The following is a 27,774-nucleotide window of genomic DNA, read 5'->3' on the forward strand; positions in this document are numbered from 1 at the left end:
AATAGACATTCAGAGGCACAGGAGGTCCTTTGACCATGTCAAGCTCAATCTCAGAAACAAGAAAATCAAATACTGCATGCTCTTTCCTGCAAGACTGCGTGTACAAGATGGCAAAACTGCATGCTTCTTTACATCTCCTGAGGATGCCTCCCAGTGGTTGGACAGCCTTCCTAGAGCATGAAAGCTGCGATGTGCCATGCTGGCCTGCAAGGCAGCGGCTGAAAGGATTTCACTTACCATCACTTGATACTTGATGCAGGATGAATGCTCTCTCTGACTTCTATCCTTGACGCTGACAAGAACTACAAGACTCTCCTATGGACAGACTGTGGTAGCACACTAACGCTATCTCCTCTGGTGCACCAATTTGCATGACCCCCAATTGGCAGTTGCCATGTTTTGTTTTGGAAATTAAGCACACCCCAGTTTAGGGGGGGGGGGCGCAGGGTAGGGGGGGGGGTTTGTTTGACTTGTTTTATGTTTTTTTTTTGTTGTTACGGTTTTTATTCTTTTGTAGGTGTCTATGTACCTCCAATGAGTGGATATTAATGGTAATAGGATCTGGATGATGCCAGAAAAATATAAAGTGAAAAAACGTTCATAAAGGAGGAGTTCGTAAATAAGGAGTCCAGTGACTTAAGTGAATATACAGAATCCAACGGTGATATCTAGATAGGAGATCCACCACCACTTATGACAGGGGGCTTACTGGATAGATTGGACCCAGAAGGGCGTATACCCACTGGGCCAATAAAGCTTGTAAATACGACACACTTTAAGGGTATACCACAGATGTATCAAAAGTCAGGAATCATTGATAAGACCTCAGACCAGGGAATCCAGGGGTTCACACCAGGTGATGGTTTACAGCAAATTCCAGAGACGACACATCAGATATCTCAATGAAAAAGAAAAAATTGGAGCGCACATAGCATAATTCCGTATAAATAACACGAAATGTATTAAAAAGAAAGAAACTCACATATTGCAGTGGTAAAACAAGCTCATAAAATCAGGGTAGCAATGGGAAGGACTGCTGTCGTCATTGCTACCCTGATTTTATGAGCTCGCTGGCTCTGATAGGCACTTCCACATAGCCAACTAGCTGCCGTTATTCAGGTTGCCGGCACTCGCCATCCGGCCACCTGAATAGTCGGCGGCAGCGGCAACAATAACATAGATTCATGCAATGCATGAATCTATGTTACTGTAATCAGTGGCGGTGCGAGAGCCAGAGGGGGCGGCGCTCCGGCACCCTCTATAGATGCACCGCCACTGCTTAAATTTTTCCATAAAGCTTATTATACCCCTCAGAGACTTGCTAGGATCTACCTTACACAGTCAGACCGCTGCCCCAAATGCCTGAGTGAAATAGGGTTTTTCATGCATGTGGTCTGGAAATGTCCTCTGCTACAGGAATTCTGGAGAGGAGTAGTTGACGAAATTAATGATACTGAAGGCCTGTCTGTGGACGTAGATCCTAGGGTTCTCCTACTGGGTATTTGTGATACAGTTACTCCCAACACACCTAAAAAGCTGTTTATCTTTTACACTGCCTTTTTTTGCCAGGAAAACAATTTTGTCTAAGTGGAAACTAGCCAACCCACCTACAGTCTCACAGTGGAGGTCAATAGTTGACGTAGTCCTACCCCTATATTAACCAATATAGATGAGTCGCAAATGTCTTAAGAAATTTGATAAAATTTGGTGGACTTGGGTAAAAGCTAGGCCAGGCACTACTTCAGGCTCTCCCACGATGTACGACAGGTTGCCGTGAACAGGTGTAGAATCTTCATCAGACTGGGTCCGCAAATTATTTGTTGAAGACAAGCAGACTATGGACATGAAAAAAGGAGGGAAATGGGTACCTGAGAACCCTGGCATTATAAACCGGTGCTGATAAAGTGTGAAAGGACACAGTTGTTGGAAAAATAGAAAAGATTTTTTATTTTTTATACATACAAAAGTGAATAAATATTTTGAAAACAAGACCAACTGAAGTTTTAAACATAGACGAACTTCAATCACGCAGGACGACTTGTTGCAGTTATAGTTCGCTCAACATGTTTCGCTTGTTTGAGCTTCTTCAGGAGTTTAGAACTAACCCAACGTGTATAGTTTTTAAAATCAATTTCATCTCTTGTCGACTAATCAAGAAATACCAAGATCCTGATTAGAAATGAACCTGGGAGAACATTTTCACAAACGATGTCCCTTAATGGGTTAATGTAGATGGCCGGATCAAGTAGCAAAGAAAGAAACAAGGTCCTAAATTGTTGCAATTGAACCTATATGAGAAAGGCAACCACTGAAAAGCCTTTGCTGCATAGAGAAATATTCCTCAATATGAAAAGGTCCAGAGTTCCTAATGAATAGGAAAAAAGGTGCAGGACACCATCTGTTAAAACGGTAGAAAACGTTAACGGTAGCAAGCAGCATGCCGCTGCAGACCCTGGACTAAGTGACCCTGCTAATCCTCAAAGATTGCACCTTTTTTCCTATTCATTAGGAACTCTGAACCTTTTCATATTGAGAAATATTTCTCTAGGATCACTCACCAATCCAGGATGTTATTGGTATCCATTAAGGAGAGGCAACGCTGAACCAGCAGAAGAAAGAACTACTTGCCCTACATGCCTATTTACCATCGGATGAAGGTAAGGGCAATGTGAGATCAGTTGTCGGATTCATTTTCCATGTCTAGAAGATCCATTTACTCCACCTGCTCCATTTGACCATTTACCCATAGACTCTCTATTGCACCATTTATTATATTATAATTTTATTTTTTTATTATTTATTATCATAATTGTAATTTTTTTTGCTCAGTGACACTTTCTATCATCTGTGGGGAGGCTATCTCCACAGTTTGGACTGCAAAGTCCACCCCATCACTTGTTAGTGCACATTGTGTTGGCTTTTAGCCATTATACATATTTACTTCACCTTTACTTTAGCGCTTATCATCTTTCACCATTTACTTATCAGCGGTTTTGTGCACCTATAGATATAGCAGCTTTAGTACTAATATATATTATTTTGTATGTATTAATTTACACTGGGTTCACATTTTATTACTCGCAGTAGCGCAATAGATTTTTTACCTTTATAACTGCAACAAGTCGTCCTGCATGATTGAAGTTCGTCTATGTTTAAAACTTCAGTTGGTCTTGTTTTCAAAATATTTATTCACTTTTGTATGTATAAAAAATTAAAAATCTTTTCTATTTTTCCAACAACTGTGTCCTTTCACGCTTTATCAGCACCGGTTTAAAATCCCAGGGTTCTCAGGTACCCATTTCCCTCCTTTTTTCATTTTGTATTGTATGGGATGAGGTGCTTTTCAATTTGAGGGTCTGCATATCCACTAAATAGCAATAAATCAGACTATGGACATGTTTTACTGGAACCATGTCCTATGGTCTGATGGGACCAAGATGAACTTATTTGGTTCAGATGGTGTCAAGCGTGTGTGGTGGCAACCAGGTGAGGAGTACAAAGTCAAGTGTGTCTTGCCTACAGTGAAGCATGGTGATGGGTGTGTCATGGTCTGGGGCTGCATGAGTGCTTCTGGCACTGGGGAGCTACAGTTTATTGAGGGAACCATGAATGCCACATGTACTGTGACATACTGAAGCAGAAGCCCCTCCCTTTGGAGAATGTGCCTCAGGGCAGTATTCCAACATGATAACGACCCCAAACACACCGCCAAGACGACCACTGCCTTACTAAAGAAGCTGAGGTTAAAGGTGATGGACTGGCCAAGCATATCCCCAGACCTAAACCCTATTCAGCATCTGTGAGGCATCCCGAAATGGAAGGTGGAGGAGCACAAGGTCTCTTAACATCCACCAGCTCTGTGATGTCATCATGTAGGAGTGGAAGAGGACTCAAGTGTCAACCTGTGAAGCTCTAGTGAACTCCATGCCCAAAAGGGTTTAGGCATTGCTGGAAAATAATGGTGGCCACACAAAATATTGACACGTTGGGCCCAATTTGGACATTTTCACTTGGGGTGTACTCACTTTTTTTGCCAGTGGTTTAGACAATAATGGCTTTGTGTTGAGTATTTTGAGGGGACAGCAAATTTAAACTGTTATGCAAGCTTTACATGCACTACTTTACAATGTAGCAAAGTGTAATTTCTTCAGTGTTGTCACATGAAAAGATATAATAAAATATTTACAAAAATGTGAGGGGTGTTTTTATTTTTGTACTCACTTTTGTGAGATACCGTATATGTATATAAACTAGGGTTGTGCCGATACTAGTGGGAGTATTGGTACTCGCGAAAATGCTCCGATACCTTAAACCGATACTGGAAGTGACCTCAGACCTGCACTGGACACAACATCAGTCCCAGCCTGTCAACTAAATCTGTACTAGGATCAGGGCTTTTTGAAAGCTTGTCTCCCTGAGTGCAGTGCTGTGACAAAGATGATGCTGGTACTCCAGGTAGTACTGTCAGGGGCAGGAGGGGGGCCTTGGGAGGTAGGCTGCATTTTATCTGACCCTGATGCCTGGATGCCGACGCAACCGAATGATCTGGCTGCAGAGAGGCAGCATTTGCAATGGGGGATGTCTGTGCTAGAGTTGGCTAGGTACTTTACATTAGTACAATGGTAAGGCATGTGCAGGATGTAGCTTTTAAGGGAGGGGTGAGAAGATGAAAGGCAGTAAAGGAGATGTGAACCCAAGTTACAGCTGAGGAGGGGTGGATGGGGGATCATGTGGATGAGAATGCAGTAGAAAGAAATGGTGGGGGAGAACCAGGGGCGGACTGACAACTCATGGGGCCCCCGGGCAATAGAAGATTATGGGGCCCCTCTGGCTTACAGATGGCCACCACGTCAGGAGGTAGTGCAGAGGCGGGCAGCTAAAATCTTGGGATATTCACATTAAAAGCATGTCATTTTCGGACATATCAGGGACAGATCTAAAAACACAGATTTTTACATACTGTCCCTGGTTTTACTGAGCCTGGCAACCCGGATGGGGCCCCCTAGTGGCATGGGGCCCTCGGGCAGTGCCCGAGTGACTCAATGGTCAGTCCGCCCCTGGGGAGAACTGAACCCTGTACTCTGCATGTACTGTGCCTGAACCCTGCACTCTGTATGTTCTGTGCTCGAACCCTGCTCTCTGTGTGTTCTGCACCTAAACCTTGCACTCTGTATGTTCTGTGCCTGAACCCTGCACTCTGTATGTAATGTGCCCTGCGCTCTGGATGTAATGTGCCTGAACCCTGCACTCTGTATGTAATGTGCCTTGCGCTCTGTATGTAATGTGCCTGAACCCTGCACTCTGTATGCAATGTGCCCTGCACATTGTATGTAATGTGCCTGAACCCTGCAGTCTGTATGCAACGTGCCCTGCATTCTGTATGTAATGTGCCTGAACCCTGCGCTCTGTATGTACTGTGCTGGGTGCCCTACACTCTGTATGTACTATGCCCTAAACCCTGCACTCTATATGTAATGTGCCCTGCACTATGTATGTTCTGTGCCTGAACCCTGCACTCTGTATGTACTGTGCCCTACACTCTGTATGTACTATGCCCTAAACCCCGCACTCTGTATGTACTGTGTCCTAAACCCTGCACTGACTCTGCATGTACTGTGCCTGAACCCTGCATGTACTGTGCCTGAACCCTGCATGTACTGTGCATGAACCCTGCACTCTGCTTGTACTGTGCCCGAACCCTGCCCTCCTAAACCCCTATGCTTTGCCCTCCTAACCCCCTGTGCTTTTCACTCCTAACCCCCTGTACTGTGCCCTCCTGCCTCCTGTGCTGTGCCCTCCCTGTGTTTCATCCTACTTACCTTCACCAGCTGTCACCTCTGCCCCCATGTCTCCCAATGACCCTCCCATCCCCATCCTCTTCCCCCAGCGATCCCAGCCCTTTTCATCCCAACTCTCTCACCAATCCCTATTTCGCCCTCACCCCAGCCTCACCCAACTCCCTAATAACCCCCACTTCCCAAACCACCCACGTATATTCCTTTCCTAGGCAATAGGTATCGGTAATTGGTATCAACCAGTACTTGAAAAAAAAAGTATCGGTACTCATACTTGGTGTTAAAAAAATGGCATTGGTGCATCCCTAAAATAAACTACATAGAAAAACACCCATCATACAAATCTATGCAATAAAATACTGTAACCCGAAGCCAGAAAGGCTTTCATTGCAATGAAGCAGCAATACAAAGAGAGAGGGAGCACTGTATTACAATTACAGGGAAAAGTCTGGCACTATTCATGTAGCATAGGAATACCACAGCTTGATCAATGACATACCCAGTTTCTGCAACAGTTCCCCAAAATGGGGTATCCTCCTAAAAGCCTGCTGTAGGTACACCACCTTGGATTTGTTTTTCTGTGGCATCCCACTATTTCTTTCCACATTAAATATTTAAAATATATATGAAAGTTAAATGCAATGTGCCTCTCGTGAAGTTTCTGTACTAGGCACTCATGCCTACCTGCATTCTTCCCTACTATTAGTAGAGTAGCCAGAATTCCCTAGGTACGTCCTTACTATTTTTTATGTACTGTTATTTAGAGATGTACTGATGCTTTGCATAATAACAGATACAGACGGACGCTACAAGGAAATCTATAGTGCGTTCCACCGCGCTCCAACAACAAACCACAGCGAGGAAATCATAACATCGCACCCGCAGCATACGCGGACCCCTGTGGATACGAGCAGACCGGTGAAATCACTTATTTTGTGCACGGTTTATATATTTATACTGTACGGGCATTAACTAGTGGATTTATTCCACACTTAATTGGAGCCAGTGTTAAAGTTTTTTTGCACTATGATCTGTGTGTTCTTTTACTTTACATGTACCTCCATTTGAGCCATCCTGCCCGTGCAGCATCTGTATGATTTGATGGTTTGTATGCAAATCACTTATTGATTTGCAGTGGTAAGCTGATACCCTTTTCATTTGGGTGACTTAACCACATTCTTTGGTGCAATTTTCATTCTATTTTATTTTATTTATCCACACATGAAATGGTTTCTACTATTTGGTGCATAAATACCATTTAAAGATCACCTCCACTCCATCACTCATTCAGGACTCTAACCTTGAACAGGCTTTCACCTGTTCTTAGCGCTGTTTCTATCACTTTGAACATTAGTTCACATGTATTGATATTCTTTTATAATAACAGATTGGTTGGGGAGCCAGGGTAATGTTCTGTGTGTGGGTGAAAGTCAGTTGGTTGGATCAGTTAAGAAAATAATTGATTTAGGAGTTGTAAATCATGAAAAGAAAGAAGATGTGCGTGTACTGCAGCAGAGAGGCAAATAGACATTTCTTTGGAAAATAGTGCTTGAAGAGGCCTGGAAGAGTACTGCCCAGTCCTCTACCACAGTGTTCCCCAACCCCTGGGGGATCAAACGGTACCGGGCCGCCCAAGGAACTTTAAATAATTTCACTGTGGTGGCCGAGGCAGAGCATTGCGCCCTCCGAGCCCGCCCATTGTGTGACAATAGCGAATGAAAATTCGCTATTGTTACACTGATCCTCCTCCTGGCCAATCAGGGAGTGGGTCCTCCCGCTTCCTGATTGGCCGAAAGGCAAACCCTACGCCATTGGCCGAGGAGGAGGCGCCGCGGGAGGACTGAGGACTCGAGGTCGGAGACGTGGGGACTGAAGAGAAGCTGCCGTGAGGTAAATGCACAGAGGAAGTGGGTGACAGTGATGGGTGAAGGGAATCACAGTGTGTATTTCATGTCCCCTACCTAGTGGTTCTTGCATCATACAGCCTGCTATATTACAGGGTTTGCTCAGGCACCGGGCCTGGGGTCACGTTATGCTAGGTCCTGCTAATAAGAAATACAGTGGCTTCCCTGTGTGCTTAGGGGGTAATGTGTCAAGTCACAAAGTATAATACATGCTCAGCATTAAAGGAGAAGTTTGGGGCTCACAAAAGAACAAACATGCATATTCAACCCATGCTGCAGCATTGGTCCAATGCTTCAGCTATCTGCCGCTGGCTCTAAGCCCGAGTGATCACATGACCACAAATCATTCAGTTATCAGTGAGCTCCTGTCAGTCACCGCTCTCTTCTCTGCCTCCCCCATGAATTAATTAATTATTAAATTAAATCAAAACAAGCGGGCTACGGAAAAATTATCAAACGTTTACCGATCCGCGGCGATAAAAAGGTTGGGGAGCATTGCTCTACCAGATGATGTATTCCACTGTTAACACGTGTGAGTGACCTTTGTTGCTTATATAAAGCTGTTTTCCTAAAATTGAAACAATATGAATGAGTAGCTGTTTGGCCTGTAAAGTTTCTATTTTTCTTCCTGAGAAGACTTCTCAATAAACCACAGAAGAAAACCAAACAAAAATAACATTTGAAGGCCTATTTCCTCTCAATGTAGCTACATTGAAAAAAAAAAAAAAAAGAAGAAGTTACAACACTTTTATCAAATGTAACAGGCTCTTCACTTTTAGTTCCTTCACCTTTGCAAAGGGTAAGACCATATCCATTTTTAGGAAACTAATAACTGCTTGCCGAACAACTATAACATCTGTTTATTTTCTTATTTACATAGGTAAAAGAAAAAGTAAGAAATCTATGATGGAAGCAACTACATTTTCAGATTATACATCTGATTACGATTATTTCATAGTCCCACCATGCAACAAAGAGGATGTTAAAATGTTTGTAACTCTTTTAACAAACATTTTAAATCCCATTTTTTTTATTTTTGGGATCATTGGAAATTGCCTTGTCCTCTGGATTATAATCACATATGAAAGTCTGGAGTCACTTACAAACATTTTTATATTTAATCTGTCTATCGCGGACCTGATTTTAACATTCTGTTTGCCAATTTTTACTGTCTACCATAGTCAAGGATGGGTATTTGGGGCTATGGCTTGCAAAGTATTCAACATCCTTTTCTCCATAGGATTTTACAGTGGACTTATCTTCTTGACATTTCTTACGTATCATCGTTATCTTGCAGTTGTGGATCCACTGTCTGCTTTAAAAGCCAAAAAACCTTTGTTTGGAATTCTGATCACTGTGTTTGCCTGGTTAATGAGCATAGCTGCTTCAGTCCCTGTGATGATCTTTCAAGTACATCGAAAAAATGGTGATCTTAACAAATGTGAATATGATCAAGTATTCCCTGTGTTGATAAGCCACTATCAACAAAATATCTTCTTTCTACTTGCCTTCTTTTCTGTCATATTCTGTTATTATAAAATTATAAGGACATTACAACAATCTCGATCACAACGGAACCACAAACCAGTTAGACTCATTCTTATTATTGTTGTGGTATACTTTTTCAGCTGGACACCTTACAATGTTACCATCTTGTTGCAATCATTTCACCATCAAGATTTTATTATGGAATGTGAATTGGTTAAACGTATTGACTATGCAAAATATGTTAGTGAAAAAATAGCACTTTCACATTGTTTCCTGAACCCTATCTTTTATGCTTTTGTTGGGATTAAATTCAGAAGACATTTAAAGCATCTGATAAAATGTTATTGCCCTTGCAAGAAGCAAGAAGAGGTGCATGTAACCAGAATTAGTTCCCATGACCATTTTCATAATGGAATAGACTCTGTTTACTAACCAAAAGTGTACAATGTATTATCCAGGACCATAAAAATATGGGAAGGTATTACTGTAAGTAATCAAAGTCATTTTCTAGGGACGCTGTTAAGTGTATAACTCTTAAGTAAATATTCTGTACTGTCAAAGATCCACAATTTCTTTTCTCAGCAATAAGATAATCATTAAAATGTATTTTGAGATAAAAAGGACTATAACAGATTATTAGTATGTATCCTTTTTTTATTTTTTTTATTTCACATAATAAAGAAAGCATTGGTAACAATCAAAATAGAAATTGTTGTCTTGCATTGCCAATCCCATGGTTGACTCTAAATCTATAGATCCACAAACATACAGATATTACTTTAACCATACTGATCTAATGTACGCAATACTTTTCAAGAGAGATTCTTCAAGACAGTCATGCTTAGATAAACAAGTAACTAAGGGCCAGATTCACAAAAGAGATACGACGGCGTATCTTCTGATACGCCGTAGTATCTCTGTTTCTAACTATGTGACTGATTCATAGAATCAGTTACGCATAGATAGGCAGAAGATCCGACAGGTGTAATGGACTTACACTGTCGGATCTTAGGATGCAGTACCGCGGCCGCCGCTGGGGGGAGTTTGCATCGTAAACCAGCGTCGGGTATGCAAATTAGGAGTTACGGCGATCCACAAAGATTTTTCCCGTTGTTACGTCGTCGCGAGTGTTAGATTTCCGTCGCAAAGATAGGGCACCTTTAACATGGTGTAAAAGTACTCCACCATGTTAATGTATGCCTGTCTTTCCCGCGTCACTTTTGAATTTTTTTTAAATCTTTTATTTTTCCCGGCGTAAATCTTTTTTCACGTTGCGATTCACAAAACGTTGGCGCGCCGAAATTTCGCGCAAAGCACGTCGGGAAATTTGCGACGAGAGCATGCGCAGTACGTCCGGCTTGGGAGCGCCTAATTTAAATGGTATCCGCCCCATTTGAATTGGACCGCCTTGCGCCGGACCTGTTTACGATACACCGCCGCAAATTTCCAGGTAAGTGCTTTGTGGATCGGGCACTAAATCGGAAAAATTGCGGCGGTGTAACGTAAACCGGTTACGTAAACTTGTGCCCGCTGTACGTGAATCTGGCCCTAAGTATTTTGTGCTGCCTAGAGTTGACTGGTTAATAATTTAGAGTTGTTAAGATATCGTATATGCAATATAATCTGAAGGTACCTTCCTGAAGTTAAAAAAGTTTATATTTCAGACAGACATATTATGGAGACCTACTGATGCAGCTTTCAGGTACACTAAAATAAAATCATAATAGAAAATCACATATTTCCACTGCAAAGTGTTCATAACAGAGTAATTTAAATGGAAGTTTCAATGTGCTCTCAGTGACATATATGCTTAATTATTGTTTAAAGCACGAGTACACCTTTCCAAAAAAAAATAAAAAATGCATTTATTTTTGCAAGTAAAAAGGAGCTTGTAGAGCATTCCATCAATGATCAGAAGATCAAGGGTGTAATGCCATAGTCCTGCAGACTGTCTGTGTAGCTGTCTGCCCATACCTCCGATATGGCCAGGCAGTTACACTCTGACAGGAAAACTAAATTAACTACTAGATCGCTGAACAGCACCCTGGTAGTTCATTGAGAACTACAGCTGAAAGGGCTGTCGGGACTTGTATATTCACATTTACAGAACACTGTGAATGAATGAAACAGGCAGACAGACGGAGTCCCGCATGCCCAAGTTTTTTTTTAAATTGTGACAGTGAGCGGGAGGAGAAGGTCATCTGCTCATTGTCAAAAAGGGGGATTGGGAGGGCTGCGGGGGGCCAGTGCACCTGGAACCTGTTTCACCTAGAATATGGATGTAACTTGTAACATGTTACAAAAGGTGATCTTATCCTTTAACCGGTTAAGACCCGGACCAATATGCAGGTTAAGGACCTGGCCCCTTTTTGTGATTCAGCACTGCGTCGCTTTAACTGACAATTGCGCGGTCATGCGACGTGGCTCCCAAACAAAATTGGTGTCCTTTTTTTCACCCAAATAGAGCTTTCTTTTGGTGGTATTTGATAACCTCTGCGGTTTTTATTTTTTGCTCTATAAACAAAAATAAAGCGACAATTTTGAAAAAGAAAAACAATATTTTTTACTTTTTGCTATAATAATTATCCCCAAAAAAGATATAAAAAAATTGTTTCCCTCAGTTTAGGCCGATACGTATTCTTCTACATATTTTTGTAAAAAAAATCGCAATAAGCATTTATTAATTGGTTTGCGCAAAATTTATAGCGTTTACAAAATAGGGGATAGTTTTATGGCATTTTTATTAATATTTTTTTTTACTAGTAATGACGGCGATCAGCGATTTTTTTTGTGACTTCGACATTATGGCGGACACATCGGACACTTTTGACAAATTTTTGGTACTATTGTCATTTTCACAGCGAAAAATGCTATAAAAATGCACTGATACTGTGAAAATGACAATGGTAGTTAAGGGGTTAGCCACTAGGGGGCGTTAAAGGGTTAAGTGTGTACTAAAGTGTTTTTTCTAACTGTAGGGGGGCGCGCCTGGACGTGTGACGTCACTGATCATTGTTCCCTATGACAGGGAACAGACGATCAGTGACAAGCCCAAGAGAAGAACGGGGAAGGTTTGTTTACACTCACCTCTCCCCGTTCTTCAGCTCCTGTGACCCGATCGTGGGACACCGGCAGCGATCGGATCCGCATGTCCCGCGGGCACGGTCACGGAGCTTTGGACCGGGTGTGACCCATGGCTGGGCTCTTAAAGGGGACGTACCTGTACGTCCATGTGCCCAGCCGTGCCATTCTGTCGACGTATATAGTCGTGCGGCGGTCCTTAAGTGGTTAAATTCTAAATGATTATCATTAACAAGGCAGTGCACCATATATTAATGCAATTATAGCAATAAATGGACAAAAAACAAATAAACATTATATTCAAATACTGTACATTCCTTTACTGGGCAAGTAAATGCAAACATGTCACACAGGAAGAAACAAAATAGGAATGTATGAAATCAAATTATGCAATAAAAAGTGAAAAAATAAATAAAAATAAAATAAAACTTGTGTGTGCATGCATACAGTATACTGTATGTGTGCAGATGAGGGTGTGTCTGCATAGGTATAAACTGTTTTGAGCCCTTGCTATTAAGGCCTCATTCACATAGGGACTGAGGCCCATATATGAGTAACCCTGAACGCACACTGTCTGCCATAATTGTCACTTCTAATCTATCAGCTGTGTACTCACAACATATCTGTAGCTATAATCAATTTTGCACCAGCACTCAGAGGCTTTCAGTTATGCTTCTGGATAAGTTGACAGTGTTCATTTCTAGAGTATTCCCGGTAACAGCCTTCTGCTGTTAGAAACATTTATTAGTTACACAAAAGAAAGTAATTTCTTGATATATACTCCCTTGTAGCAGAAGAGAAAAATAGGCCTTTCAAAGCTTTAGAGACCCAAGCTGGCGTGTGAATGCAATAATATGTGTGTGGGAGGCAGAATTAGTCTACGTGAAGGAATTTGAACTTTATTGCTAGTCCAGATACAATCAATTTAGTTTTCTACAGGACCTTATTTAGTATAACTAAACACTTATAGCTGGATTCAGAGACAGTTACGAGCAAATGAGCTAGATACGCAGATTCAGAAACGTACGTGCGCCCGGCGCATTTTTTTACGTAGTTTACGTAAGGCTTTTTCCGGCGTAAAGTTAGTCGAACAAATAGCTGGCCTAGCCAATGTTAAGGATGGCCGTCGTTCCCGCGTCGAAATTTTAAAATTTTACGTCGTTTGCGTAAGTCGTCCGTGAATGGGGCTGAACGTAATTTACGTTAACGTCGAAACTTTGGAGCAATGCACACTGGGATATGTCCATGAACGGTGCATGTGCCATTCGTTAAAAATGTCAATCACGTCGGGTCACCAGTCATTGACATAAAACACGCCCCCCTGTTTCACATTTGAATTAGGCGCGCTTAGGCCGGCCCATTTACGCTACGCCGCCGTAACTTAGGAGGCAAGTGCTTTGTGAATACAGCACTTGCCTCTCTGACTTACGGCGGCGTAGCGTAAATACGATATGCTACGCCGACTCACTAATACGCCGCCGTACCTGAATCCAGCTGTTACGGTCCAAATTTGCAGCTTGAACTTGTATGTAAAGCCAGATTTTTAGTCTAGGATAGATAAGAGAATGTTTATCTTTTTTTTCATGGTGACTGTCCTTTAAGGTAGAATTCTATTTACCGCCTGTCTTGGAGATATTTGTCTCCTTTAGCTTAAAAGGCAGAAGCAATCAACCCACTGAGCTTAGGGAAGACATACAGAGCCTAGAGTAAGGTGATCAGATTTTTAAAATGAAATCCGGGGACATATTTTTTTTTTTTTACTAGAAATGGCAGCAATCAGCGACTCTCTGCCCGTCACTGCCCGCCTCACAGCCTGTCAAGTCTTACTCTCCAGGCCCTGGCTACTACTGGGTGGGGTGCGGAGGAAGATCACTCCGCCAGGGAAGGCAAGGAGATAAGCAGGCAGGTGGCTGGCCGGGACTTGAGCCAAGGCAGAAGAACATCCGAGGGGAGCTGAATGGGCATGCACCCGAAACTGAAGAAATAGTCCGTCTGCTCCGACCAGCATATGATCATCAGAAAGGGGCACAGATAATGGAAAAAAATACACCCCCTAAGCTAGTTGGAGCGGCAGAGTGGGAGTGTGTAATTCAGAATTCATTTTTTTTTTATTCTGCACTGACTGTCTTTGAAATTTCCCCAGCCCGCTTTTAAATCCAATCCGGGGACAAAACCAGGGATAGACTTGGTCCGGGGACAGTGTCCTCAATCCAGGGGCTGTTCCCTGAAACCGGAGATGTCTGGTCACCCTAACATAATAACATTGGAGGAGTCTGAGAGGAGTAAGAAGAGACAGGCTTTGTGAGCCACTTCACACTACTTCCAATGTGATGAGCCACTGGTAGGGTTGAAAAAAAAAGGGGAAGAGAAACAGAGGGAGAAGGGGTGGGTAGAGGAGGGTGAGGAGGAAGAGGTGAAGACAGAAGCAGAGGAGGAATAGAGGAAGGAGGGGGAAGAGGTCACATCAGCAGGGTTTTACATCTCTTACTTTTATGTAGAAGTACTTCTCTTTTTAGACTTGTATTCAAGTTCTTGCATACTGTCCTGACGCTAGCCAGTTTCTATCAAACACATACATAAAATTTACACCACACACATTTGCCACATTCCTTGTACAAAGTGCTCATTAATTACAGTGGTACAAATAAAGCCCTGTACACACGATCGGTCCATCCGATGAAAACGGTCTGATGGACCATCAGCTGACTGATGGTCAGTCGTGCCTACACACCATCAGTTAAAAAAACTACCGTGTCAGAACGCGGTGACGTAAAACACAACGACGTGCTGAAAAAAAAGTTCAATGCTTCCAAGCATGCACTGACTTGATTCTGAGCATGCGTGGATTTTAAAACAAGATTGCTTTTTTTAACCTATGGATAATTAACCGATGGGGCCCACACACGATCGGTTTGGTCCGATGAAAACGGTCCATCAGACTGTTCTCCTCGATTTGACCGATTGTGTGTACGCGGCATAAGTGTCTTGCAAACATACTGGGCCAGATTCAAGAAGCACTTGCGCCCGCGCAACCATAGGCTTACTTGCGCAAGGGCTTACTTGCTCCGGTGTAACGAGTGCTCCTGATTCAGGAACCTCGTTACACCGACTGCAGCCTAGGATGTGACAGACATAAGCCTCCTTATGCCTTCACATCCCAGGCTGCATTCTTGCGTTGGCCGCTAGGGGGCGCGGCCATTGTGATCGGCGTATAGTATGCAAATTGCATACTACCACCGATTCACAAAAGTTGCGCGGGCCCTGCGCACGCAAGGTACGGAGTTTCCGTACGGCGACTTTAGCATAAGGCTATTAGCAGGAGCAACCAATGCTAAAGTATAGCTGCGCTTCCCGCTCGCGACGTTCAAATTTTACGTCGTTTACGTAAGTGAACCGTGAATGGCGCTGGACGCCATTCACGTTCACTTAGAAGCAAATGACGTCCTTGCGACGTCATTTGCCGCAATGCACGTCGGGAAAGTTTCCCGACGGAGCATGCGCTGTTCGCTCGGCGCAGGAGCGCGCCTAATTTAAATGATTCCCGCCCCCGGCGGGATCATTTACATTAGGCAGCCTTACGCCCGGCTGTTTAGCATATCGCCCGCGCAATTTACGGAGCAATTGCTCCGTGAATCGCGGGCAAAGCGCAATATTTGCGTGGGCGCAGAGAAAAATTTTTGCTCTTTGCCCACGCAAATATTGCGCGATTCTACCTGAATCTGGGCCACTGTATATATCTCTCGGCACAAGGCATCATTTTTAAAAACTGAAACTTTTTTTAATAATACATACCTTATATACTCGAGTATAAGCTGACCCGAATATAAGCAGAGGCAACTTTACCACAAAAAAATGGGAGAATTTATTGACTTATTGATTTATTGATTTATTGATTTATTGAGGTCTACAGGATTGGATATATCAGTTTGTAAATGGATAGAAAACTGGCTGAAAGACAGAATTCAGCAAGGAAAGGGTATTGGAACCCATGGATAAAGAATGCTGCACACCCCTGATATGTCTTGAGAAAAGAGAAAATTACCCCTAGGGGCTTTGTGCTGCAGCAAGGAATAGAAATGTACCAAAAAATGTATAAAAGTATAAATTTATTTAAATATGTTGTACGGAAAAAGCCCCAAACAGTAGGGACTCAAGATATGAACTTGGTAAAAAACATAAGTCATACATGGCAAATAAAAACACAAGGTAGAACAAGTACAGACATAGCATAACAGTACTGTAAGTATGCAAATACTATGGGCGAAAAACACCCCTACGCGTTTCGACCTTTTATAAGTAGCGGTCTTCTTCAGGGAGTATTAGTTAGACGCTGCCATAGGTTCTGTAAGATAGAAAATACATACAAAGAGATACATATAGATAAGTGGGACATAATAACAGAAGAACACAAAGAGGGCCCGCCACCCACAGCCATATAGGTAGATGGCAGGATGTGGGTATTTTTTCACCTTTTCATTTGTTTCCATACTAGCCCCTTTTCCCCTGCATTTTCTTTTTCCACCCTCCTCTTATTCACCTGTTTTTATAATTTCACTCACCTGCACACACACCCATAGATCACTCATACACTTATAGTCATATGATTATTATCAGCATTTTCATCATTATTTTTATTTTCATTTGTTTTCCTTTATCTTCTCTTTTTCACTGCAATATTTCCCGTTCCCCTTTCATCCTTTCTCCCTTCTCCCCTTGTTGTTTTCCATTTTTCTTTTGCTGTCCTACCTCACACTGCTGCTCTACCACATCCCTTTTACATACACTTCCACATTTCTCACTAGACCACACACTGCATTCTTCATTTCTATTCATTCATTCCTTTATTCAGTCACTTACACACCCTCTTTGTTTTGTTTTATGTACTTTTTCCATGCTCCTTATTTTTGGTTTGTTTTCACTCTGTGTCCTATTGTTGTTTTGTTGTTTCCCCTCATTCCCACATCTTTTTCTCCCCTGTGCATCTCCCTCACGCAATTTCCATGCCTACACATCAGGCTTCTTGTTCAGCCTGGTGTGTACTTATATATTTACCATTTTTATTCTCTAGACATGCTTCCCAGTCTTATACATATACATGTATTTACATTACAGGGTCTTCACCGCAACCTCAGGAGGGGAGCGCCCCCCCGCACCCCAACTTACCCATCCCGGTGTACACGGTGGTGCCGGGCCCCCCTGTGACTTAGCCAGGCGCGTGTGCCCGTCCCCACCTGCTTGGCCCTGATCCGCCATCCCCGGCCCCGTTGCCCCCCCCCCCTGTGCTCCTTCCCCGCCTCGGTTTGCCCTCCTTCCCCCCCCTTTTTTGCCTGCCGCCCCCCCCCCCCTCCGGCCCGCGGCTTTGGCGCGCTATCTGGTGACCTCTCGTAGGCCCGGGCGGTACCTCTCTTGGTGGTGCACCTGAATTCGGAGTCCTTTTCCACACTGACCCAGGGGAGCTCCTCTCCCCTTTTTCCACCCCTCTGGCACCCCCCGGGAGAGTTTGATGGTGCGGCAGTGGTTCATCTGGTCCGGGTCTACGCCTTCCATTGGACGTCTTGGGTGAGTGGCAGTGGGATTTTATACACTAGTCCACTTTTGTAGGAGGTTTACCCACATCCTGCCATCTACCTATATGGCTGTGGGTGGCGGGCCCTCTTTGTGTTCTTCTGTTATTATGTCCCACTTATCTATATGTATCTCTTTGTATGTATTTTCTATCTTACAGAACCTATGGCAGCGTCTAACTAATACTCCCTGAAGAAGACCGCTACTTATAAAAGGTCGAAACGCGTAGGGGTGTTTTTCGCCCATAGTATTTGCATACTTACAGTACTGTTATGCTATGTCTGTACTTGTTCTACCTTGTGTTTTTATTTGCCATGTATGACTTATGTTTTTTACCAAGTTCATATCTTGAGTCCCTACTGTTTGGGGCTTTTTCCGTACAACATATTTAAATAAATTTATACTTTTATACATTTTTTGGTACATTTCTATTCCTTGCTGCAGCACAAAGCCCCTAGGGGTAATTTTCTCTTTTCTCAAGACATATCAGGGGTGTGCAGCATTCTTTATCCATGGGTTCCAATACCCTTTCCTTGCTAAAATTTATTTGGGTGGCTAAACACCCGTTCCCCAGGGTTCATACCCATGGACTCAGGACATGAGCTTTAGGTCTGTTGTATTTATTTATGCATTTGGTTTTTTGATTCAATTGTTTTTTGACACACCATTGATAATCTGTTCAACATGAGTATCCAAAGACCAACAAACTTGTTACTGGTTCTCCTTCCATTACTTTTAAAAGGGCCATGTCCTTAAAAGACAAGCCAGTGCAGAGCGAATTTAAAGGGGCCACCACAAAGAAACACTGTCCCGCATTTGGAAACCTTTCCATGCGGCCAGTACTCGCATTGTCCCCTTATGCGTAAGGAGAAATCCTTCCCATTACCCAATGGTGTGATGTTTTTTCCACACCATTTCGCTAACTGCCAGACCCACGGAGTTGTCTACCCAATATCATGTGAATGCAACGCATTCTACGTTGGCAAGACTAAACAAGAATTTTGATGTCGTGCAGCCAGGCACGAATATAACATGCAAACTGTAAACCGATACCTGCCCCTTGGCAGGCATGTGGTTTTTAAACACAATTATAAAATGCCTAAAACCATCTTCGCCGCCATTGATCGAGTTCATATACCGATCAGGGGCGGCGATTGGAACAAAGCCCTCCCCCAGCGTGAGCAAAGGTGGATTTTCATACTCCATGCCACGGTGTACCCAGGCCTGAACGAATCCATCTCCTTTGCTCCCTCCCCGAAAGGGGTTTACATCCGGGAAAACCGACTTAATCTAGGACGCAGGAGAGTTATGGCCGCCCTGTATGGCGACCTACCTCTCATCCTACATGTCTGCGTCCTGTGTCCTTCCCGGTTTGTTTTTTGAAGGTTTTTTGTTTCCATCAGTAGATGGCTGTTTTTTCCCCTTTTGGATCCCCTTTCCAAGTGTGTATGTTTATTTACAATATGCTCAGCTCTCCAATTTAGTTATGATTTTATTATCATTTCTTTGTTCTGTTCTCATATACATTATTTTGTTTGTTTCAGACTAATATTTCCATTTGGTATATTAATTTCTTACACGATTCAAATGTACTTTGCATCTGTCTCTGATGCGGAGCATTTACCCAAATATGATCGCACAGCAATCTGCATTTAACATATACTTTAATAATATTTTTCCAGATTTTTACCACCCCCCATGGACGTCCAATTCTTGGATTTTGGGCCTGGACCGTCACCACATCCGCATCCTTCCATCATCAATTTTCCCCTGGGGGCTCCATGGGTGCACATGGTTCGGTAGCCAGCAGGAGATTTTTCCTTCCCTGGGCCTCACGGCAGGCGGGGACTCTGCACATATCCGGGCTGGCCCCGGCTCTTGTGCTTTCTCTGATGGACTTCTTCCCGCTGGCCACTGGGGGGAGTTTCTGCGCCTGCCGGCGGCGTCCCAGGTCCCTAGCGACCAGCACACGCCCTTGCCGAGCGCGCGGGGTCGCGATGGCGTCATGGCGCCGACGCCTCGCGTGACCGCGCGCGGCTTACACCACCTGCGTGCCTGCGCATTGCCGTCCATGGACGAGGAGGATGGAGTTGGTACACCGGGGACCTAACGGTCCCTTCTGGAACGCCGGGGAGGCCACCACTTGCCGCCTCATGGCGGCCTGGGCGCGCTGTATTACTGCGGGTGGGTGTGGGTGGGGGGGCGGCGGTCTGGCCGTGTGGGGGGGTGGGTGTGGCGTTCTCGTAGATGGGGGGGGTTTCCCTGTGGGGTGGGGGGGGTGTGTGTAGTGGGGGGGATCTTCGGCGATGTTTACATCTGCCACAGCGGTGGGTGTGGTTCCCGGGCAGGGTTGGGTCCATCCGGGCCTGCCCCCTACTGCATCATAGGGTGGGGTCGCTACAGGTGTAGAGGGAGTGCACTCCCTCACCTGTTCAAGATATACCTTATATAAGCAGCCAGCCTTATTGGGACAAATTTAGATCCCACGGCGACTGTGTTTGGTGGTTATGACAGATTTTGGCTGCAGGAAGGTAAGTGGGAGCCTTGGCTCTCTTTTCCATTTCCAGCAAACCTGCCATCCACCCCGGTATCCCCATTATTATCTTACTCTTCTACTTCGTTTACTTTTCAACAGACGTCAGCACCTCCTTCAATAGGTGTCTCAACATCCCTCCTTAACAGGAAGGCTACAGCTTCAACCATTTTACCATCTGACCATCTTACCTCTGTGAGCTTTACAGATAGCACAGGTATTTTTTCACCTTTTCATTTGTTTCCATACTAGCCCCTTTTCCCCTGCATTTTCTTTTTCCACCCTCCTCTTATTCACCTGTTTTTATAATTTCACTCACCTGCACACACACCCATAGATCACTCATACACTTATAGTCATATGATTATTATCAGCATTTTCATCATTATTTTTATTTTCATTTGTTTTCCTTTATCTTCTCTTTTTCACTGCAATATTTCCCGTTCCCCTTTCATCCTTTCTCCCTTCTCCCCTTGTTGTTTTCCATTTTTCTTTTGCTGTCCTACCTCACACTGCTGCTCTACCACATCCCTTTTACATACACTTCCACATTTCTCACTAGACCACACACTGCATTCTTCATTTCTATTCATTCATTCCTTTATTCAGTCACTTACACACCCTCTTTGTTTTGTTTTATGTACTTTTTCCATGCTCATTATTTTTGGTTTGTTTTCACTCTGTGTCCTATTGTTGTTTTGTTGTTTCCCCTCATTCCCACATCTTTTTCTCCCCTGTGCATCTCCCTCACGCAATTTCCATGCCTACACATCAGGCTTCTTGTTCAGCCTGGTGTGTACTTATATATTTACCATTTTTATTCTCTAGACATGCTTCCCAGTCTTATACATATACATGTATTTACATTACAGGGTCTTCACCGCAACCTCAGGAGGGGAGCGCCCCCCCCGCACCCCAACTTACCCATCCCGGTGTACACGGTGGTGCCGGGCCCCCCTGTGACTTAGCCAGGCGCGTGTGCCCGTCCCCACCTGCTTGGCCCTGATCCGCCATCCCCGGCCCCGTTGCCCCCCCCCCCCCTGTGCTCCTTCCCCGCCTCGGTTTGCCCTCCTTCCCCCCCCTTTTTGCCTGCCGCCCCCCCCCCCCTCCGGCCCGCGGCTTTGGCGCGCTATCTGGTGACCTCTCGTAGGCCCGGGCGGTACCTCTCTTGGTGGTGCACCTGAATTCGGAGTCCTTTTCCACACTGACCCAGGGGAGCTCCTCTCCCCTTTTTCCACCCCTCTGGCACCCCCCGGGAGAGTTTGATGGTGCGGCAGTGGTTCATCTGGTCCGGGTCTACGCCTTCCATTGGACGTCTTGGGTGAGTGGCAGTGGGATTTTATACACTAGTCCACTTTTGTAGGAGGTTTACCCACATCCTGCCATCTACCTATATGGCTGTGGGTGGCGGGCCCTCTTTGTGTTCTTCTGTTATTATGTCCCACTTATCTATATGTATCTCTTTGTATGTATTTTCTATCTTACAGAACCTATGGCAGCGTCTAACTAATACTCCCTGAAGAAGACCGCTACTTATAAAAGGTCGAAACGCGTAGGGGTGTTTTTCGCCCATAGTATTTGCATACTTACAGTACTGTTATGCTATGTCTGTACTTGTTCTACCTTGTGTTTTTATTTGCCATGTATGACTTATGTTTTTTACCAAGTTCATATCTTGAGTCCCTACTGTTTGGGGCTTTTTCCGTACAACATATTTAAATAAATTTATACTTTTATACATTTTTTGGTACATTTCTATTCCTTGCTGCAGCACAAAGCCCCTAGGGGTAATTTTCTCTTTTCGAAAGACAGAATTCAGAGAGTCGTGGTTAATGATTCTTACTCTGAATGGTCCAAGGTTATCAGTGGTGTACCCCAAGGTTCAGTGCTGGGACCCTTACTTTTCAATATATTTATAAATGATATTGGGTCTGAGATCAAAAGTAACATTTCTGTCTTTGCAGATGACACCAAGCTATGCAGTGGAATAACGTCCTTGCAGGATGTCTCCAATTTACAAGCCGACCTCAATGCTCTGTCTAATTGGGCGACTAAGTGGCAGATGAGGTTTAATGTAGATAAATGTAAAGTTATGCACTTGGGGGCTAAGAATATGCATGCATCATACATACTAGGGGGAGTACAACTGGGGGGATCTGTAGTGGAGAAGGATCTGGGGGTTTTAGTTGATCATAAGCTCAATAATGGCATGCAATGCCAAGCTGCGGTTTCCAAAGCGAGCAAAGTCCTTTCTTGTATTAAGAGAGGTATGGACTCCAGAGACAGAGATATCATTTTGCCCCTGTACAAATCATTAGTAAGACCTCATCTGGAATATGCAGTTCAGTTTTGGGCACCAGTTCTCAAAAAGGACATCGGAGAACTGGAGAAAGTGCAGAGAAGGGCAACCAAACTGATAAGAGGCATGGAGGAGCTCAGCTATGAGGAAAGATTAGAGGAACTGAATTTATTCACTCTTGAGAAGAGGAGAATAAGGGGGGATATGATCAACATGTACAAATATATGAGGTCCATACAGTGAACTTGGTGTTGAGTTATTCACTTTACGGTCAACACTGAGGACAAGGGGGCACTCTTTACGTCTAGAGGAAAAGAGATTTCACCTCCAAATACGGAAAGGTTTTTTCACAGTAAGAGCTGTGAAAATGTGGAACAGACTCCCTCCAGAGGTGGTTCTGGCCAGCTCAGTAGATTGCTTTAAGAAAGGCCTTGATTCTTTTCTAAATGTACAGAATATAACTGAGTACTAAGATTTGTAGGTAAAGTTGATCCAGGGTAAATCCGATTGCCTCTCGGGGGATCAGGAAGGAATTTTTTCCCCTGCTGTAGCAAATTGGATCATGCTCTGCTGGGGTTTTTTGCCTTCCTCTGGATCAACTGTGGGTATGGAGTTGGGTGTATAGGATTTTACTGTGTTTTTTATTTTGTTTTTTTTATTTTTTGTGGTTGAACTGGATGGACTTGTGTCTTTTTTTCAACCTGACTAACTATGTGACTCGAGTATAAGCCTAGGGTGAGAAATGCAGCAGCTACTATAAGTGTAAAAGAGGGTTGCAGCCTCACTGTGCCCATTTGCAGCCTCACTATGCCCATTTGCAGCCTCACTGTGCCCAACTGCAGCCTCACAGTGTCCATTTGCAGCTTTACTGTGCCCATTTGGAGCTTCATTGTGCACATTTGCAGCCTCACTGTGCCCATCTGCATGCCTCACTGTGCCCATCTGCATACCTCACTGCGCCCATCTCCCTGCCTCACTTTGCCCATTTGCAGCCTCATGTACCTGATCTCTCGGCGCTGTGACATGCAGTCTAGTTGGCGGCCATCTGAAGCCTCATGTACCTGATCTCCCGGCGCTGTGACATGCAGTCTAGTCAGCGGCCGTCTGCAGCCTCATGTACCTGATCTCCCGGCGCTGTGACATGCAGCCTAGTCGGTGGCCATCCAGTGTAAGAAAGCCCCGCCTCCTCCTCGTCCGTGACGGAACACTGATTCAGTTTCCCATTAGTGAGTCAGTATTCCACCTATTACGGAAGAGGAGAAGGAGGGGCTTTGTTAAACTAGATGGTCATTGACTAGACTGCATGTCACAGCGCTGGAATATCAGGTGCATGAGACTGCAGATGGGCACAGTGAGGCAGGGAGACTCGAGTGTAAGCCAAGGGGGGCTTTTTCAGCACAAAAAAATGTGCTGAAAACTCCTCTCATACTCGGGTATATGTGGTACCTTTCTCTGCATAACATATGGGCAGTGAGACTTGGGTATAAGCCGAGGGGGGCTTTTTCAGCAAAAAAATGTGCTGAAAAACTTGGCTTATACTCTGCATAACATATGGGCAGATACTCAACACTGTTTGATTGTACATTACAGAGGATCTTTATTAATTAGTCTAGGACTACATAGCAACCAGAAAATGTTGAGACAAAAACACCCTGGCTAGGAGTATGTAATGCAGGGGTCCCCAACCCCGAGGCCACATACCAGTTCCAGTCTGTGGCCTGATGATGACTGGGCCGCACAGCAAGAGGTGAGCGGTGATTGTGGTCTGCACAGGGATATCACAGACCTCGGGTACCACTCATCTGCTGTGGGACCATGCCCATGTGTCCTCTCCCAGTTCCTCTGCCCACCCCTCCGACAATGTCATCCTATACCCAGGGCAGGTGATGCAAGGAGCTGCAGATCGGAGTGAGAGCTCCTCCCTCCCCATCTCTGCTGATAGGATGACATCATCAGCCAGATGGGTGGAGGTGCCAGGAGAGGACACACGGACTGATAACAGCCTCTGCCTTGCCAAAGGTAGGTGTCCTGTGCAGGGGAGGCATACAATAGATTGTAATGGGGAAGTGTAATGTTAGAGAGAAAAGGGGGGAAGGATGGGGGCAGACTGCAGGGGCACTGTGATGGTGGAGGCTGTGATTGCTAGGGACACTGTAATATAAAGGGGAGTGCCCTTTTTCAGGTCAGTCCCCTTTATATCACAGTGTCCCCTTTACAGTGCAGTCCCCTTTACATCACAGACCCCATTTAATGCAGTCCCACAGTGTCCTCAGTTCCCCTTCACAACACAGTCCCCCATTACATTACATTGCCCCCTTTACAGAGCAGTCCCCTTTACAGATCAGTTCCCCCTTTAAAGAGCAGTCCCCATTTCATTAATGTAGAGGGGCACTGTGATGTAAAGGTGACTGCACTGCAAAGGGGCACTATATTGTAAAGAGGGGCTGTGATGTGAAGGGGAACTAACTGAGATGTGGCAGTGAAGGTGACATGAAAGTTGAAAGTAGTGTGGGTGAATGTGCCTGGAAACAGAGAGAGAGCTACTGTGTTTCGGACCACATTCCTTCAGATTATTTATAATTCTTTTGAATATAAACCATACTTAACTTTCAACTAAATATTTTATGTTAAGGGAAATAAACTTCTCCTGTAGATCACAGGGGTGAACTTAGTTCTGCACTCCTGTGACCCGTATTTAGCTGACAGTGGGCTAAAAAGTCTGCTGTCGGCTGACGCCACTCAGCTGGCCCAGAATCTGAGTAGGTCAGGGGCGGACTGACCATTTGAGCACTCGGGCACTGCCCGAGGGCCCCATGCCATTAGGGTTGCCAGCCTCAGTAAAACCAGGGACAGTATGTAAAAATCTGTGTTTTAAAAAAAATCCCAAGATTATAGTTGCCCCGCCTCCCCAGTATCTTTTCAGTGTGTATGTGTATTCTGTGTGTATGTATACTGTGTGTGTATACGGTGTGTCTGTGTATACTGTATGTGTGTAAACTGTGTGGCCCCATAATCTTCTATTGCCCGGGGGCCCCATAATCTTCTATTGCCCGGGGGCCTCATAATATCCTATTGCCCAGGGGCCCCATGAGTTGTCAGTCCGAACCTGGAAGAGATCCTAACTTTAGCCCAGGTTCACACTGGGTACGATTTGGTATGATTTGAGATGCGATTTCACATGTCAAATCGCATCTCAAATCAGCGGCATTTGCCGGGAATGGCACCGTCCTAATCGGTGCAACGCTGCATCTTTGGCGCTGCACCGAGTTCCTCTACTACTTTTTGCGATTTCGGGCCGCGATTTACATTGACATCTGTGCAGAAACCTGCACAGATGTCTCTTAAATCGCAGCCGAAATCAGGACTGCCAGCGGGAGTGAAATCGTGCGAGTTCAGCTGAACTCGCACGGCTTCACTCCCGCAGCCCAGTGTGAACCTGGGCTTAATGTTGAGATCCACCTAGATGCCTGACTGGTGGCTGGCTCAGACTCTGCACAACCTGCACAGCCTAGTGCACCAGTGGGGCAGAGCAGAGTTCTGTGCTTAGCGTGAGTCAGAATTGACCTCTTGGTTTTCAATTAATGTTTTTTATCTCCAATACTTTTAATTTTACTTTTTAATTTTAATTAATGCACTTCTCTTTTTATAGAAAAAAAGTAGCTTCCTAGCTGCAGAATCTTGAATTGCGAATGCATATCAATTTAGCCTAACATGGTATAACATATAGTATTGCTACAAACACCATGCTATAAGTTAATTTAAATGATCTTGCCTTTTCAATCTACAACTAGCTATAATTATCATAAATTTCTGAATGTTCTTACTTGCAACCATGACAATAGTATACTCTATATAAAAATTCCCATGTTTTCCATTCACCTACTTATCTGATTGGCTGACTTATTTGCCCAGAGTTTTGCACAGAGGTGGAAAAATAATGTGAATCTACTGCACTGTGTTTCATCTAACATATAGGCCCGGTTACGCCTCTGCAACTTTGACAGGCAAGTGCCGTATTCTCAAACCAAAGTTGCGGCGGCATAGCGTAAATAGGCCTAATTCAAATGTGGAAGATGTGGGCGTGTGTTATGTAAATTTAATGTGACCCCACGTAAATGACGCTTTTTACGAACGGTGCATGCGCCGTCCGTGAAAGTATCCCAGTGCGCATGCTCCAAATTAACCCGCAAGAAGCCAATGCTTTCGACATGAACGTAAATGACGCCTAGCCCTATTCACGAACGACTTACATAAACGACGTAAAATGTGAACAATTAGACGCTGGCCCGACGTCCATACTTAACATTGGTACGCCTCATCTACGCCTCATATAGCAGGGGTAACTTTACGCCGGGAAAAGCCTAACGTAAACGGCGTATCTGTACTGCGTCGGCCAGGCGTACGTTCGTGAATTGGCGTATCTAGCTGATTTACATATTTCTAGGCGTAAATTAGGGTACATGCCCCTAGCGGCCAGCGTAAATATGCAGTTAAGATACGACGGCGTAAGAGACTTACGCTGGTCGTATCTTAGTGAAATTTTGGCGTATCTGATTTTGAATCAGGCGCCAAGATACGACGGCTCAGACTCAGAGATACGACGGCGTATCTGTAGATACGCCGTCGTATCTCCTACAAGAATCTGCTCCATAGTTTACCTGGGGGGGGGGGTTGTTTTTCTCTAAACAAAACTATTTTTATTTATTTTTTTAGTTCACATCTACGTAGGATGGCTGAAAATACCTACGATGTTCAAGTTTCACATCTGTAAGTAATGGTTCCACTCTCGTTAAACAGATTTTTTTTTAGAGGAAGAGAAAGCTGGAAGAGATGGATGTGGTATTTACAATGTTGCTCAGGTTAGCTATTGTTTTATTTATATATGCCTGCTATTTGCTTAAGCTAGATTGTTGGTCTAGTACTGTTCGTGCTGTTGTTTCAGAAATATAGTTAGCTGTGTTAATTGCCACTGGCACACTTTGAAAAAAGCCCATCTCCGGAGAAAGGAAAATTCTTCCTTTGCAGTGGGTCTGCCCTTACATTGCAATAGTTGATTGATCTGCATCTATGGTACCAAAACAAGCAGAACACCTCCACTCTCCTCATCAC

The 27,774-nt window shown here is 44.2% G+C and overlaps 1 protein-coding gene and 1 long non-coding RNA gene across 3 annotated transcripts; both read left to right on the plus strand.

The window, feature by feature from the left end:
• The first annotated feature begins 8,395 nt into the window (after window positions 1-8,395).
• Window positions 8,396-9,840, plus strand: LOC120939616 (chemokine XC receptor 1-like). The gene has a single exon (XM_040351989.1). The coding sequence runs from the start codon at window positions 8,603-8,605 to the stop codon at window positions 9,617-9,619; it is 1,017 nt and encodes a 338-aa protein (XP_040207923.1). The 5' UTR covers window positions 8,396-8,602; the 3' UTR covers window positions 9,620-9,840.
• A 10,292-nt stretch (window positions 9,841-20,132) lies between these two features.
• Window positions 20,133-21,895, plus strand: LOC120940555. Of its 2 annotated transcripts, none has more exons than XR_005749448.1 (3): window positions 20,133-20,364; window positions 20,469-20,583; window positions 21,854-21,895. It is a non-coding gene; the product is annotated as an uncharacterized LOC120940555 (long non-coding RNA). The 2 variants fall into 2 exon arrangements; XR_005749447.1 differs by lacking the exon at window positions 21,854-21,895 and adding an exon at window positions 21,239-21,274 and having other exon boundaries at window positions 20,134-20,364.
• Window positions 21,896-27,774: the final 5,879 nt, after the last annotated feature.

The sequence above is a fragment of the Rana temporaria genome, chromosome 5 (genome assembly GCF_905171775.1).
Source record: "Rana temporaria chromosome 5, aRanTem1.1, whole genome shotgun sequence".
NCBI lineage: Eukaryota > Metazoa > Chordata > Amphibia > Anura > Ranidae > Rana > Rana temporaria.

Bases quoted from the DNA above. Each gene is read 5' to 3' on its own strand.
- LOC120939616 (XM_040351989.1), top strand. From the start codon at position 8,603: ATGATGGAAGCAACTACATTTTCAGATTATACATCTGATTACGATTAT.